Raw genomic sequence first — 17,120 nt, 5'->3', positions numbered from 1 at the left:
TCATATTTATTTCTGGTTTGAGTTTACTAATTATTTTTCATAAACACATGTTTGCATAATAATCTATGAAGTTTTTTCTGATTCTCTTGATGTGATCATGTGTGCATAGAATCTGTTTGATTAAATTCCTGAATGACTTGTATTTTCTTTAACACATTGCTTCATCCTTCCTAGTAGTACACATTGCTGCTCTGTTAAGTCCATACCTCATTTGATGCACTTGCTGTTTTTTTTTAATGGACATTTGATGTCTGTTAAAATAGTTAAGATAAAAGTGTGTTGGCTTGGTGTGATTATGTGTAAATTTCCCTGTCAATTTACTTCAGGAACTTTCATATCTTATAAAAATTATCTATACATATGCATACACACTTTCAAAACTTGCAAGCCTACTGGTACACATTATGCATTTTGGCCACTTTACAGTAAGTTAAAGTCACTAATTCTTATTGCAGAGCTTGGTGATTTGTCATTTATTACAACTATTTTTTTTCTAGTTTTGTTGATTAATGACTTTCATAGTTTCTTCTTTGGTTTTGTAAGATTTCTTGCTAAATTATGATTGATTTGGAATTTCCAATCAACGTGTTTTATGTTTTTTTCATGACTGTTCTTTGGGTGGCCATTATTTCTATCGCAATGGTGGTTTCATGCCATTTTATTGAATTGTGATATTTGCCTGACAATGTCTTCTTCTTTTTGAATGTTTACAAGTAAAATGTGCTAGAATCATGTATGTTTCTTTTACTTATTATTATAACTTTTTTTGCCTTTTTTATTTATTTGTTTGTTCTTTACTTGTGGTTTAATAATATAGACTTGTGCTCGGTTTTAATTTCTCTATAGTTCATTCTAGTTAACTAGGAGAAGTGGTATTAGTGATGTGACTCCATGGATTTTGGTATTGTGAAGTAGAACAAGTCAATATTTACAGTAAGTTAAAGTCACTAATTCTTATTGTAGAGCTAAAACAATGACATTATTTTGGACCTTTATAGTCTGTTTAATAAAGTATGTAATTGTCTGTTCAGTGATCCTCCCCCCTCCAAAAAAATAGAACTCTGAATGAATAAAGTCTGTCTAGTCAACTTATTTGGTTTAAGTGTGAAAGTGTATCTGTTAGTAATTTTTTTTTTATCAATGCTTTATTTGTGCTATTTATTTTCTCTTACAGGTTGGTGGAGGTTATCTATTTGGGTTGCCTTTGGGGTTCGTTGTTGATTCTATTGGTGCAACAATTAGTGCTACAGCTGCATTTATTCTTGGTAGAACACTGAGTATTGTAGGCCATAGTTTTCTTTAAGGACAATTAATTTTTTAATTTTCTTTAACTAGATTTAAGATGCTTGCAAGTTGAAAGTGCTTGTCATATATTAGACCATAAAAATAGAACTCTGAATGAATAAAGTCTGTCTAGTCAACTTATTTGGTTTAAGTGTGAAAGTGTATCTATTAGTATTTTTTTTTTCTATCAATGCTTTATTTGTGCTATTTATTTTCTCTTACAGCTTGGTGGAGGTTATCTATTTGGGTTGCCTTTGGGGTTCGTTGCTGATTCTATTGGTGCAACAATTGGTGCTACAGCTGCATTTATTCTTGGTAGAACAGTGAGTATTGTAGACCATAGTTTTCTTTAAGGACAATTAATTTTTTAATTTTCTTTAACTAGATTTAAGATGCTTGCAAGTTGAAAGTGCTTGTCATATATTAGACCATATTTTTCCTCATTTATTGTGTTTAGTTTTAATATTTGATTATAGATGCTTGCCTTATATTGAGCTCTATGCAAGTAGGATATGATCTTCTGATCCAAACCGATAGTAATTCAATCTAGAAGTTAGTTGTACCAAACTAGTTTTTTAAGCTGTTGGTCTCGACAGAGTTGTTAATTAGTTGTGGTGCTTAAGTATAGATGACTGTCCAGTATATAATATAAAATATTCAAAAGCAGCATGCTCAAGTGGTAGATTAAGTAAATCTTGCTGTCTAGGTTATGGAATCTCATTAATTATAAATTAAAATTGTTACTATGTCAAAGGAATTAAAATACACATTGTGGAATGTGTGTTCAGTATATAATATAAAATATATGCTCAAGTGGCAGGTTAAGTGTGAGTAAGGGCGTAGTAATTTTGTTTCTTATGTGTATTGTTTAGGCTCCTCCAGTTTATCTACCAGAAAGGAACTTGCCTCCACCTCCTGCATATGTGATGAACAACCTGGTGACTGAAACCAATATGTATCAACACCATCCACCCCAGAAATTGATATTCCCTATTATGTTTGGTTCTTGTGGGCTTCTTACTTAGGGATAGTTCAAAAGTGTTCTTCTTTGTATTTTTTTGATCTGAAAGCATGTTGTATAAACTTTATTGCATGGTCTTCTCTTGATGATGCCTTGTCTTTTGTTTTTATAATTATTTTTTCGTTGTAACAAAAGTTGTCTTTGAGTTGTTCCTTGAGTCACTGCCATGTGCATCTTGTTCAATACATTCAGTGACTTGAAGGTATGTCCTTGTTTGACTTCAGTTGATTAGTGAATAATATTGTAAAGTTTGGCAAAAATGCAGATTGATACCACTAGTAATTTTGCTGACTTTGAACTTCTCTTTTGCAAAAATGCAAAAATGCAGACATATGAGTAAATTGAGTTATTATTGTAGCTTTTTTTTAATCAGCTTTGGCTGACCTCCAGTTTTGGGCTTTTGTTTTGCTTGTTTCTTAGTTTTAGCTCTCGGACTTGGAAATTGTGATAATCAAGCCGTGACCCAATTTTTGTTTAAATCCTTTGATGCTTTCCTCATATTAATCTAGATTTTAGGATTCTCATCTTTTTTTAATAGCTGAAAGATTTCATAATTTGTAATTTACTGTCGTAAGATTTTCTGGTTGTGTTATGCTTCAATGAACTTTGATTTATAATATAATGGAAGAACTTTATTAGAGGCTGAAATCAGACACAAGATGATCTGAACCTCATTTGATAAACTAAAGTTAATACATGATTTTTCTGCTTCTTTGGCACAATTATAGACACCATTTTATTATTTTTTCCAATTCGAAATGTTGATTTTATAGATAATAGAATTGAATCTTAGGGTGACTTGTGATCAACAAGTTGCTTGAAACTGATCTACAAGAGTTGTTGCTGTTCTTTTACTTTTAGCTGCTGCTCTTCTTTGTGTGTACGAACTTTGTGTTGTGTATGTTATAGCTGGTTCAGCAATTGCGTATCAGCAATTGCCTTAGCAATTAACCTACTCTTTATATGTAGAATGGTGTTTAATGGTACATGCAGTTCTGTTGTCTGAAGTTTTGGTCATTTGTTTCTATGTTTTCTGCCTTTACAATAGCAATTGAATCTATTATGTGCAAGATTTATAGTTTGCCACCTATTATGTGCCACAGAAAATCTGTTTCTTATTGCAAAGTTTTAATATTGATATTTCTTTCCATGCTTATTTTTGCATGACTAGAGCTAATTTTCAGATTAAGCATGCCTAGCATCTTACACCTGGGACTGCAAACCGATTTGGTGAACAAGGGATTATTGCTTCAATACAGGTTCATCACAGCTCTCTATTGCACTCTAGTAACATACTGTAACATTTAAGGTTGATTTTTTAATTAAATGTTGGTTTCTGTGTGTGATACTAGATATGCATTTTTTTTTTAAGAAACTACATAATTTAACAATGAAGTGTAGATAATCACTACAACCAAGTGAAGTAATTGTCACTTAAGGTTCTTATTTTAATACTTTTCCATAAAACTTGTGTAGAATTTGGAAATATCTTGTCTTGAAAAGAATTTGGATATGAGACTCGGTGTAGTCACCAAAGAAACTAAACCTTGGTCTAACTGTAAATCTTCTATATATCATATTAACTGAAAATCTAGCTTTCTAGAGACTACCGAGATATTGATTACGGCTAAATTATTCATGCTATATTATAGGAAGATGACATGCTATTTAACTGAAACTAATCTAGAATTCTAATGAACACTTAGAATCTTATGCAACTGGGATATCTAACTGAAACTATTCTAGATTTCTGATGTTTTGACAATACTAATTAACTAAAAGCTTCTGCAGCAATACCTGCTAGGCTGTGTGTTTTGCTTTAATGGGCATTGAGTGTGGTAAATACTGTTCTTTTCCTGTGTACTGTGTTATGTTTGTTTCTTGCCACGTTAATGCTCTTGTCTCTTATCGTTTGCCAAGGGTTGTTGAGATCATCTGCACTTTGGTCAGGAAATTATCTCCTAATCCTAATAGTGCTGCTATAATGGCCATGGGTGTTAACATCTTGGCAAAGAGATTGAAATGGTAAGCTAATCATAGTTGAGTTGCTCATTTTAGTTTGAAACTTTATGAAGTTAAGAATAAGTTTTATACAACAATGCTTATGGTTTAAGACAATTAAAAAAAAAAATTGCACTCTATATGTTTTATATATTTCTCTAAAATGGCTGGATCCTTTTTCAAATTGGGGTTCTTGATTGAGTTTCTATCCCATGCTACCATTGTTGGGTTCATGGGAGGAGCTATCATTACAATTTCCCTTCAGCAGCTCAAAGGATTGCTTGGCATAAAAAACAATGTCACAAAGAAGACAGATATTGTCTCTGTTTTGCGCTCAGTGTTTAATTCAACCCACCATGTTGTAATATGATTTCTTAAGCCTAGACTAGTAGACTAAATATTGTAATTACATTTGAGTAATTAATAAAAATCTATTTATGTTACCTTATTTGGCTTCAACTTTCATATTTGTTTTCCTAGTTTTGTGCAAGTAAAAAAAAATTATGTTTCTCTAAGCTAATATAGCACAAGTGTTATACTAAAGTGTAGTATAACACAAATAATGTGTTATACTAAAGTGTAGTATAACACAAATAATGTGTTATACTAAAGTGTAGTATAACACAAAAAAAATGTTATACTAAAGTGTAATATAACACAAAAAAAATGTTATACTAAAGTATAGTATAACACAAAAAAAGTGTTATACTAAAGTGTAGTATAACACAAAAAAAAGTGTTATATAATCGACTATAAATAACATAATTCAACACTTATCTATATATAAAATAACACAGAAATTGTGTTATCGTTGACAGTACAATAACACATCTGTAAAACACTGATAAAGTGTTATGTAAAGTACCCTGACCTATGATAACAGTCGATCTTAAAACATCAGAAAGTGTTATCGTATGTTTTCATAACACATTTTCGGTGTTATTAAAAGCATTTTTTCTTGTAGTGTTAACTAAAACCAGCAAAAACACAGATAATTGAAGCTATGAATTGATACTTCTGCTACTCAAAGTGATGCTAAGCTTTCTCCCAAGCAATCTCAAGCCTATGCTAGCTTCGATTCCCCTTAGACCGCAAGGAAATTCAAGGATTGAGAGAGAGAGAGAGAGAGAGAGAGAGAGAGAGGGAGTATACACAAGAGGGAGAGAGAGTGAGTGTTGAGATAGTTTGTTGAGCGTTTTTTTTCTTTCTGTTTTGTGTGGTTTGCTAGGTTCAAGTAAACTTAAGCAAATCTCGAGGCTCGCGGTACCAAAAAATGCCCCCGAGGGAAAATGGTCAAAAACCCAAATTTCCATCCTAATCTCACTAACTCTAGACATATCCTCAAATATTTATTATCATTACCCGATATCCCAATAATGTACTAAATACCCAAAATACCTATTGACTCACCCCGAGTCAGGTATTTGGTCCCATTTTGACTCTTCCACTAACTTGCTCTTTAGGATCGCCTTGTGTCGAGTGACCCAAATATATCCACATAATAATGTGGTCTCACACATATATGCACATATATTCCAAACATACCCATAACTGGCCAAATTATGAAAATTTCCCTTCTAATAAGAAACTGGCCCACATGCATATTTAATACACCTAAACATGCATATATAGTCATATTATAATATAACTCACATAATCATATAATGATACACACATATATATATATCAACATAAACACATATTTCATTATTAAATCACATATATTCAAATAATTTTCCATAATTTTTCATCGTTGCCCCCTAATCAATGCCCTAAGCCTTACTAGGTAATTTGAGGCGTCACAGAGAGGGAGATTAAGGGTGGTCGGCCATGAAAAGGGGGAAGTTTCCTTTTTTCTTTCAAAAACAAAATATTGATTGAGGGAATTGAGGGAAAGATAGGGGTTTTATATTGGGAATTTCACATTCACATCAGGCTAGGTTTTCTACTCCTAGGGTAAGTTAAAATGCAAACCAATGAGCCTTGAGACTCATTGGTGGCCAACGACATAGAGGGAGGTAGAGAGAAAGAGACAGCACTAAATAGATAAAGAGAGAGAGAGAGAGAGAGAGAGAGAGAGAGAGAGAGAGAGAAAGAGAAAGAAAAAGAGAAAAAAAGGAGAAGAAAGAACGAATCCCTAGGTCTAATTTGATCTTCGTTTTCAGTTTTTGATCCTCTAAGTATATGTAAACAAATCTTGGTGTTGTAATAATGAAATAATACAAATTGGACACTAGAAAATGTCATGTAGGTTTTGGCCAAGGCCTTGTTCTTGAAGTTTATGCTTTTTTTTTAATGGTTTAATTATTGGTGCATGCTAATTGAATTTTGGAATGCATGAAACTATAGAAGCATGTGAGGTTAATAGGTTAAAATGAATATGAACATATTTAACTAAAATAATACTTGCTAACTTTTGGTTTATATCTTGTGGTAATTCTCAAATAAATTAAAAGAGAACAATCTATGTCATAAAATTCGTATTTTAGATAAGTAAAATGATCATTTTCACATTTTAATTATGCATTTTTCTTCAAAAAAATACATGCAGATTTTTATTGTTTATAGATTGAGAAAAATTATTTTTGAAAGATGTTCAGAAATTGGTTTATTAAAAATGTGGGTATTTTTAGTCTTTTTACCAACCTTTAGGTAATTATAAAATAATATGAATTTTGTGACCTAGAAATTTTATTTTCTTTAAAGGGTTGATTTATGTCAAATTTTCTTTGGTGCTATTTATTTAATTTTGCCAAATTAAAAAGAATAATTTTATGAAAATAATTAATTTTTCAAGTTATTATTTTATGAGAAATTATAATATTGTCACATTTTTAATAATAAGTCAAATTACTATTTGGTGCAATTATGGCGAAAATAAAATAACTTTTTGAAATAAAAATTTGATTGACATTTTATGATTTTAAAGAAGTAATATTGTATTATTCAAGTTGGTAAATTATGCATGTTTGCTGAATTTTATGAAATTGACAAGAAATAAAGGAATAAATTTACCGACTTTAAAGAGCGTTTTAAGAACCGTTTCACGTATACACGTTATATGCAAGCTTATTTTTACATTCAATTATATGTCATTTAATTAAATGCATGATTCTTGTTTTGAAAACATTGAGGATCTACTAGTACAACTTGTGACACATGTTCATAGTCCATGCACACGAGGGGGCATATTTGTAAGGTGTGTTTTGTTTTATTTGATATTAAGACAAGTATTTGATTGAATTTTCTAGGCATTGTGAAAGTCATCCCATATTCTATAAGGTTGGAGTGAGGTGAGGAAATTAGATATTACTTATTATTTTATTGCTATACTATTGCTAATGTTTTATGATAATGTATATGTTTGTGTGACTGATGTCAAGGTTACAACATAAAGGGTAGACATCCTCAAGAGTGACAGGGTGTCATGAATGTTATTTTATGAATGAAGGGAAGTTAGCTAGAATTCTGTTTTGTTTCTTAATGGACTCTAGAAATGAGATATGTATGGATTTGTTTGTGTTTGCTTAACCTAGTGCTGCAACAATATATAGGCAGACGTGCCTAAAGTATGGACAATAAGGGTTCCAGGCGTGACGTATTGCGACATAACACACCTCCAAGGGCCATTTTGTATGTATGAGCATGCATTGTTGGTTCTTGATCGTTAGTTAAGTCTTGCACCAACTAACCTCAGGGGTAGGAGGATGATACTTTTGTAATTATGTATATGTCTCCTAGGCGAAATCATATATTTTCCTGGGAAGACTTTCTTTCGTTAGAATGCTCCTTAAAGGGAGGTGACCTGGTGAATTAGTAAAAGCACCATGGTGACCAGCAGATAGAGGCTTAAGTTTTGTACTCATTGCCCTATCAAGACCATATATGAATAAAACGATGTTTATCCATGACTCATTGTGTATGCTTTCTTTATGGTCTATGTGTTGCTTGCTGTTTGTTGTCTTTGTTGGGTCATCACGTGTCACTTGCCTATGTTGTATGCTCTAGTTGTTGTGTGGGATGTTATCTTTGGATGGTTTTCTTTGTGCTTGCTCATGTTTTGTTATTGCCCTTACATTCATGAGACTTCTTTCGTGGCTAACCGTTGGGCTTGTTTGCCGCAGGTGGTGAGTTTTAGGCTGACTTGCTAGTTGAGTGTGCTAACAAGTGTTGCACATTCCGTCAATCCAAGGAGTCAATTTGGCGGCCCGTGACACCTGGTAAAACATGGGCAATAAGGGTGTTATGTAAGTGACAAAAAAGACAGTCACATGTGATCATTGGACAATAGAGGTGTCATGATCTTATGTTGTATGTTTATGTTGCTGATCTTTGGACAATAGGGTTGTCATGATCTTATGTTGTATGTTTATGTTGCTGATCATTGGACAATAGAGGTGTCATGATCTTATGTTGTATGCTTATGCCTGTGTTGCAAATGATTTTATGTGGAATGCTTATCATGTAATCTTGGACAATAAGGGTACCATGATCTTATGATATATGATTATGTTTATAATTGTATATTTATGAACATGATCTTATGATATATGATTATTCTTATGATTGTATATTTATGAATATGATCTATGATGTATAAACTTAGGTTGTATATTTAAGAATATGAACTTAAAGTGTACGATATGATTACTTTGCCTATAATATTATGTTTATTATTATTATCTAGTGATGTACAATTATGTTTACGCTGCAAATAATCTTAGGTTTATGATTATGACCTACCTTGTAAATGATTTATATAGAATAGTATTTACAAATTTCACTTATGCTTTTATAATTGTAATTAATTTCCTTCTTTGTTTGCACTTCTTTATTGAGATTTTAGCTCATCCCTTTAATTTCCCCTTTTCAGGTAGATGATAGGCTCTATTTGGCACGTATGGTGATGTGGGGCGTTCCATAGTCTAAGTATGTATGTCGTGGAGTGCGAAAAATGATCTAAAAACACCAATGAAAGTTTTAAAAGTTGATTATGTTAAATATAATCTTAGTGGGACCTTGCTATTTTATTTTAAAATTGCATGTAAGACTTTATATTTTTTTTAACAATTGGGCCCATAATGCACGTTTTAATAATGTTTGTTGAACTTTTTAAACAATTGCGGTATTTTTCTATATAAGTATCAATTAGTAATCGTTTGCAAAAGATAGTAGAAAATGACGTTTTTTCAAAAATAATATTTTTAAATTTTTAAAATCAAATTTAAAAAAATCTAAACGGTTAAAACATATAAAAAACTTGAAATAAATTATTTTCTATGAAAAATTCCGAATAAATAATACCCAGTATTTGAAGTAACTCCATACAATTATCAATCATAATGTATTCATAAAAATCTAATAAAATTCATCTAAAAATAATAACAATAATAACTAAAAGAAAGGGTAGTATATGATAATTCCTAATATTTGTTGTAAAATCCTTAAAAAAGGGCTCAATTTTCGTCATTATTGTTTGGTGAATTGAGCATGAGCTGAGATTGGAGTTGATGGTCAAGAGATGAGTCATGTAGCGCATCAATTTGGTTTAGTTGCATCAGTTGCCCATTCAAATTGGTGTTATTATTGTTGCTTTCGCAAGCGCCATCAGTAGCAGCGACACTGGAAGAGCCACCACCACCACCACGATTGAAGATACTGCCAGCCATTAGCATCTGACTATTGTAATGTTCCATCATGTCGGGATTCACCATGGGTCCAAAGGGGCCACCCTCCCCAATATAATCAAACGTGATGTTGCTGATCATTTGTTGTTGAGGGTGTTGCGGCCGAGGAATATTCTCAAAGCAAAATGGACGCAACTGTGGCTGCGGTTGTTGTCGTTGTTGTTGGTGGTTCGGGTTAACCTCGAGATTAGGCATGGGAGGGACACCATTGGGAGGAGGGTTTATTATTTTCTGAGACTGAGGCTGAGGATGAGGGCTAGTGTGACCCCCCAAGTCATTAGAGGCATTGTTGAGCCTGGCACGGGCATGGTTGAGGTGGTTGTGGAGGATTGAGATGAAGCCTATGACACCGTAGACCGGGTCACGAAGGCGGGCTTGGGCCTCGTAGGCTAATGAGTTCACAGCCTCCTCGCGATGAGCCACGTTGATCCCATTGAGGATCTTGGCCACGTTACCTGTTCCATAAATCCTATGCACGCTTGCGAACTTCTGTGGTTGATCACTTGGGAAGTATGGCGCGAATATACACCCTGGCATGCATTTTCTCCTTAAAAACTTACACGCAGCACATGGTGGTGGAGGAGGTGGAGGAATGTTCATTTTTTTTTTTCTGTTTTGTTTATATCTCTTTTTTACTCAAGAAGACTACAAAAGGAAAAAGAGAGAGAGAGAATTAAATCAGGATAAGAATGATGCACGTTTGCTAATGATGTAAATAGATATATATTTGGGTTTTTAATAAAAAACAAATATATATTGCTATTTGAATGGAAAAATAAATTTTATTTATTAACTGAATACATTAAATAAAAAGTTTAAATTTAAAAATATATATTTAGAAAATAAAATGAGGTGATATAATTATGAAACCAATGTAAATATATATTGACAAAAAAACCCTAATACTTCTACAAGTGAGTTTTTGCGCTTAGGAAATTCGCAGCAAACACTTATGCTCCTGCGTGACTTTCCTGCTCAGAAACTTGTGATCAGCAACACAATTGTAAAAAATACTTAAAAATAATTAGCTGTAAAAAGTTAATTTAAAAAAAAATAATAATACCAAAATCTAGAGCAAGGAAATCTAACAGAAAAAACTCAGTAAAAAATAAATATTTGAAATGTACGCACCACCGTCAAGAACTCAAGGCCACCATGGTCACAGATGTTTTTCAGTTGACACAATTAGATATGGTCATGATTGATACTAATTTGGTATATTTATACTAGTGAAGTGTCTACGTTTTAAAAAAGATATAATAATAATAAAATAAAAGAAAAATCAAATATGATTGCTCCATAACTTAATAAGATATTTTCAGATATTTTTTTAATAATCAATTAATATAACCACCTCTCATAGATTTTTTATTTTTTAATCCCGTAAAGAACAATTGTTATCACGATTGAGATTTTTTTCTTACATTTTCTCTATTTTTGCGTTAGTGTAATCATCTCTTAATTCCCTAAAAGTAAAAAAAAAATCTCATCTCTTTAATTAAAATGTGAAATTTCAGGTTATATGACCTCTATTATGGTGAAATTTTAAAAAAAAATGCCTACATAACTTATTATACCAAAAATATGACATTCCTTTTTTTATCCAAAACTACCATTGGCATTCAAACCATTCCCCTCTCTCTCTCTCTCTTAATTGGACGTCTCTCTCTCCTACCCTCTCTTTCTCTTACACTCGAACGTCTCTCTCTCTCTCTCGCTCACGCATTTCCTCATCACAAATCGAGGAGCAAGGTCCACTCCAACGTCGGCCACCGTCATCTCCGTCCACGGCAAGGTAATTTTTCTTTCAAAAAAATTGAACTGTGTCTTGCATTGACTTGAATATGGTGTAATGTAGTTATGGAATTTAAATATTTTAATCTCTATTTTGCAAAAATATTGCTTGAAAATGGGTTTGATTCTATGAGCATTGTTTTGAAAGAATGAGTTTCGTTTCTATGAAATTTTGTCTTCGGTTGATGCTTAATCGATGTCATTTTGATGCTTAATCGATCCTGAATCAATGAATTTACATATATGTGTGTATTGTTGAATACTTTCAATCATTGTAATTCGATGCTTTATCGATTCTAAATATAAATGAAAATGATGTTAAATTGATAGGGTTGCGATGCTTGCTTAATTTTAGTTTTCATTTGGTCAACATGATAAAATCGATGCCATTTCAATGCTTGTTCGATGCTATATGTTTGCCTCTTTGCCTTCAATTACATCCGAAAACGACTTGTATTGATGCCTTATCGATGGTCCTGCAATGCTGATTCGATGGTATCATTTTGTTATTTGTTGAAATATTATTCAATGCTAAATCGATATAATGTCAATGCTTGCTTAATTTCAATTTTCATTTGCTCAATATAATAAAATTGATTGTATTTCGATGTCATTTTGATGCTTCTTCTATGGTATCATTCTGTTATCTGTTAAAATGTTAATCAATGATGAATCGATGTTATTTCGATGGGATATCGATACTTGCTTTGTTGTTGAAAATATCAGCAACGATGCCTTTTAGATGGTAATTCAAGTTATTTCAATACATATGCAATGCTAATTAAAGATTGAGTTTTCTTAATTGTTGCGATTCTATATCGATGCATAACGATGCAGTATCAATTGAGAAATTGCATGATTATGAAACAATAGTTCATTTCACAAACTTAGACCCTCATTTCTCTTCCTCTTTCTTTCTTTCTTTCCTTATCACTATATGCCTCACAAGTTGTCTCTCTCTTCTCCTCTCTCTAGGTTCGGCCAGCCCCTTCAAATGAGCCACAAGCTCACCAGTTCCCTCATTCTTATCCTAGCCGAATTCATTACCGCATAGATAAACTTGGAAGTATACTTCCAAGACAGTCATACCCATTATCTGGCCAAGAAATACTGGCAGTAAGTGCTTGCTGATATGCATGTTAGATAACAAAGGCAGGAAGAAAAGGTTCACCTAATTAGATAGCAATACGTTCCAGTAGGGAACGTTCAGCCAGTGGTGCCACCTGTGTTGCTACCAGTAGTAGTACAGTCGTCAGAGGCTGGGAACAGATGGGAATCCCTTTATGAAGGTTCAAAAAATAGTACCCTCTAGTCTTTTAAGGTAATGCAGATCTGGCAAAGGCCGAGCAATGGATGAGCATGGTTACCGCTATCCTGGACTTCATGAGGGTAGAAAGTAATGAGAGTGTGGCCTGTGCCACGTATATGTTCTGGGAGGATGCCAGAATTTTGTGGGAAGTGATATCCCAGACCGGGAACGTGAAAGCCATGGAATGGGAAAAGTTCAGAATTGTATTTAATGAAAATTACTACAATGATGCAGTTAGGGCTGCTATAGGGAAATATGTTAGTGACAGAATATGCACTGAGGTTTAATAGACTGTCCAAGTTTGTTGCAGACATGGTGCCCACTGATGGGAAAAGGAAGGAAAGGTTCCTTCAGGGGCTACAACCTATGATAGCTCGAGAAATTCGAATGACCACTGTGCCCAGGGTGACGACATATGCATAGGTTGTAGAGAAAGCCCTTACTGCAAAGGGTGCAAAGAACAAAATCTGGAGCGAGAACACAGCAACGAGAGACACCAGGAGAATGGGACCTCCATTTATGGGTTCTCGTGAAGGCAGGGGCCCAGTGACTAAAAAAAGAAGGCGCCATATCTTTTTTCCGCTTTTGGCCCCGATAGGAGGCCACGTGGTATACAGATAGGCTTCCAGAGTGGCAATGAGGTCTTGAGGGCTTACCCTGAGAACGATAGATGTAGAAGGCACCATGTGGAAGTGTATCGGGCAAAGGCCCGCTTTTTGTGCGGGCTAGTGGGTCACTTGAAGAAAGACTGTCTAAGAGCAAAGAAAGAGGAGTCCAAGAAGACAGATAGCCTGACACCAGCTCAGGTGTTTGCTCTAACTCAGGCAGAGGCCAAGGCTAGCCTCTTGATAGTGACACATCAGCTTTCTAGTGTTGGAACCTCTTATATGTTTTGATTGATTCTAGCGCTACACGTTTGTTTGTTTCTAGTAGAGTAATTGATAGACTGTAGGCTTTATGATTACTACATTGTGAGGTTCTGAACTTTACTACCCACTGGGAAGTTAGTAGTCTCTTGGAGATGAATTAGACCACTACCATTGATAGTAGATGTTAGAGAGTTGTTAGTTGATTTGATTGAGTTAGTTATGAATGACTTTGACATGATTTTGGACATGGACTTGTTAGTTAGGGCAATAGTAGACTGCAAAAATAAGATGGTAACTGTAATGAACTAAATTTACTAATAAGGCTTAAGGGCCTTGATTAGTGTGCCGGGAGGGCATAACTGGATTATATGTGATTTAATGATTAAAAGCATGTTATATGATTATTTGAATATCTGTGTTGCATGACTATGTGTATTAGTATGCATGTAGGCCCTAATTAGGTTAGAAGGGCATATTCATAATTTTAGCCTGTTGAGGGCATAAATGTAAATAATTGTGATAAATTGTTGAGACCACATTATTATGTGGATATATTTGTAATCTATGACTCGAGACAATCCTAGTGAGCGGTTCAGCGAAAAAGTCACGGCGGGGATTTATACCCGGCTCGGGGCGAGTCTGGGGGCATTTCTGGGAATTTAGAGAAAACATTGAAGTCTAATTTGATATTGAAGAATATAATTGGTGATTAGTTAGGTGTCAGAAAGTAAGCGGTAAATATTAGAGGCATTCGAGGAATTAGCGGGAATTGGGTGTAATGACTAAAATGCCCTTAAGATGTTTAAAAGCTTAGTTGTAAGTGGGAGGGCAATATGGTCTTTTGGGGTTTAGAATCAGATAAGTGATGTTTTGGCTTTATTTCCTTAGTGAATTATGTAGAAAATTGTAGAATTCTGAAGAAAATAAAGAAAAGAAATAAAAGAAAGAAAAGGAAATAAGGGAAAAGCAGGGCAACTCTCTTGAACGGTTTGGGGTTTCTTCATTAATTTCTTCTGGAAATTTGGAGCTAAAATTCAGAGGAGCTTTAGGCTAAGACTGTGTACTTGGGATCTTCATCAGGTTGGGGAATTAGCTGAGGTTGTTCATCATTTGAGGTAAGGTTTTGAGGTTAATATTCAGTTCTTGGTTTTGCTGTTGGATTGGTTTTCTAAGTAGAGTTTCTGTGGCAATTCTAGGGATTTAAAACTAAGGGTTCGAGGAGGTGAAGGCTAAACAAGTGTGGAAGACAACCTAGGCTGAGCTCATCCATCAAAGGTAAGAAACTCTAGCTTTAGGCTTTGTTATTTCTGTTGTTTTGCTGAGTTTTTGAGCTCTAGGTTCAGCCATGGTGAGTTTTGTGTTTTGGGGTGCATATGATTAAATTATTGGTGGTTAGGTTTTGGGATGAGTTGAGGATGTTGGGAAGCTTTTTTTGAAGTTTGGTTGAGTTTTAGAAAGGTTTGGCTTGAGGAAATTCGAAGAGGAGAAAATTGGGTAGTGCCTGGTTGTGACTAGCGCTGTAGTGCTAGCCTTAGGGCGTTACAGCACTAGGCTTGGGTATCTGGGAGCCTGATGGCTCTGCTTGTAGCGCTATAGCGTCCACTTTAGGGCGCTGTAGCGCTACCCTATTCCCAGAAAGGGATTTTTGGGTTGTTTCTTGGGGTTTTTGCCCGAGGGCTCGAGGTTTGATTCCACCACCCCGTTTGGTGGAATTAGGGCTTCCCAAAGGCTCGGGATTGGTCCCAAAGCTAGGTTTTGGAATTGGGATTTGGAGTTGGTTCTAACTTGTGACTGTGACTAGGTGTACGCTTGGGTTGAGACGGGATCGTGCTTGAGGATTGAATTGAACAAAGCTATCGAAATCTAAAGGAAAGAAATCTACACCCAGTTATGAGTTCGTGATGGGTTTAAGAGCTCCCTATATTTGTATGATGTCATAGATGGTATTATGCCACGGGACATGTGATAAACGACCTAAGGGTGCCATAAATAATACTTGCGCATAGGGCGCGGCTCTGCCACTGGTAGTTGAGGATAGCTTAATATTCACTGAGCTCGGTTTAAGTGGGCCGGAGTCAGTGGGATAAAAAAAGGGTGCGGCCTAAGGGCGTTAACCCTGGTTATCATATGTGAATTGATTATTGATATGAAATGATGTACTGGGTATGCTGAATACTTGAATAACATGAATGTTTGAACTGTTGAGTACATGTTTATACTGTATGAGTTATCTGGTTGTTTGCTTGATGATTATGCTCTGTTATTGTGTTTTCTTGCTAGGCCTTGGCTCATGGGTGGTACGTGGTGCATGTAAAGGCAAGGGAAAGTTGGACCAGTCCTGAGATGGAGAGCTTCAGGGCTGAATGTACATAATTAGCTGATCGGCCGCCACGGCCGAGGAGTGGAACAGGACAAGAAAAGCCTAATTGTCTGTTTTGCCTTAGAGTGGCTAGTAATTGTATTTTAATCTTGAAATTTTGTAAACTGTCTTATAACTTTACTACTATTGGGATCCCATGTAAAAGAAAATGTTCGATTATAAGAAATGTAACTTTTGAGACCAAAATCTTTTAACCCTAATTCAATTGTAGTTTCAGTAACATGTTTCTAATTAAATGACTTGATTAGAAAGTATTGCACCTTTATAAACACACAGTGTAATGGTCTTGGCTATCCAGGGCGTTACAGTAACCTCTGAGCCAGAGGGTAAGGATCCCTTTGTAATTGTTGGCACTGTGCATGGACCCTGTGTACCTATGATATCATCGTTGAGGGCTAGAGACCTATTGTGAGGTGGTTGCATAAGAATCATAGCCACTGTCGTGGATACCACTCAGGATGTGCCAGTGGGACCAGAAGAGACCAGACTAGTCTGTGAGTTTCTCGATGTGTTTCCACAAGACTTTCTAGGGTTACCGCCATACAGCGTGATAGAATTTGTTATTGAACTAACACCAGGGACAGAACCAGTGTCTATGGCACAGTACATAATGGCCCTGGTAGAGATAAAAGAACTAAAGATACAGTTACAAGAGTAGTTAGACATGGGTTTTATTATACCTAGTTTCTATACAGAGGGTGCGCCGGTCTTGTTTGTAAAGAAGAAAGATAATTCTCTAAGGAACTGAATAAGTTAACCACTAAGAACATGTATC

At 34.7% G+C, this 17,120-nt stretch overlaps 1 protein-coding gene and 1 long non-coding RNA gene across 2 annotated transcripts; one reads left to right on the top strand and one right to left on the bottom strand.

The window, feature by feature from the left end:
* Positions 1 to 634: 634 nt before the first annotated feature.
* On the top strand, positions 635 to 4,293 carry LOC133800825 (uncharacterized). Its single transcript, XR_009876627.1, has 2 exons — positions 635 to 1,607; positions 4,226 to 4,293. It is a non-coding gene; the product is annotated as an uncharacterized LOC133800825 (long non-coding RNA).
* Positions 4,294 to 9,762: 5,469 nt separating this feature from the next.
* LOC133799467 (protein LATERAL ORGAN BOUNDARIES-like) lies at positions 9,763 to 10,593 on the bottom strand. Its single transcript, XM_062237482.1, has one exon. The coding sequence runs from the start codon at positions 10,591 to 10,593 to the stop codon at positions 9,763 to 9,765; it is 831 nt and encodes a 276-aa protein (XP_062093466.1).
* Between the last annotated feature and the right edge of the window lie 6,527 nt (positions 10,594 to 17,120).

The sequence above is a fragment of the Humulus lupulus genome, chromosome 9, assembly GCF_963169125.1.
Source record: "Humulus lupulus chromosome 9, drHumLupu1.1, whole genome shotgun sequence".
Classification (NCBI taxonomy): domain Eukaryota; kingdom Viridiplantae; phylum Streptophyta; class Magnoliopsida; order Rosales; family Cannabaceae; genus Humulus; species Humulus lupulus.
The sequence above is the reverse complement of the archived record's forward strand: the minus strand, read 5'-3'. Positions and strand labels throughout refer to the sequence as shown.

Coding starts and splice junctions, on each gene's coding strand:
- LOC133799467 (XM_062237482.1), bottom strand. CDS start 10,593: ATGAACATTCCTCCACCTCCTCCACCACCATGTGCTGCGTGTAAGTTT.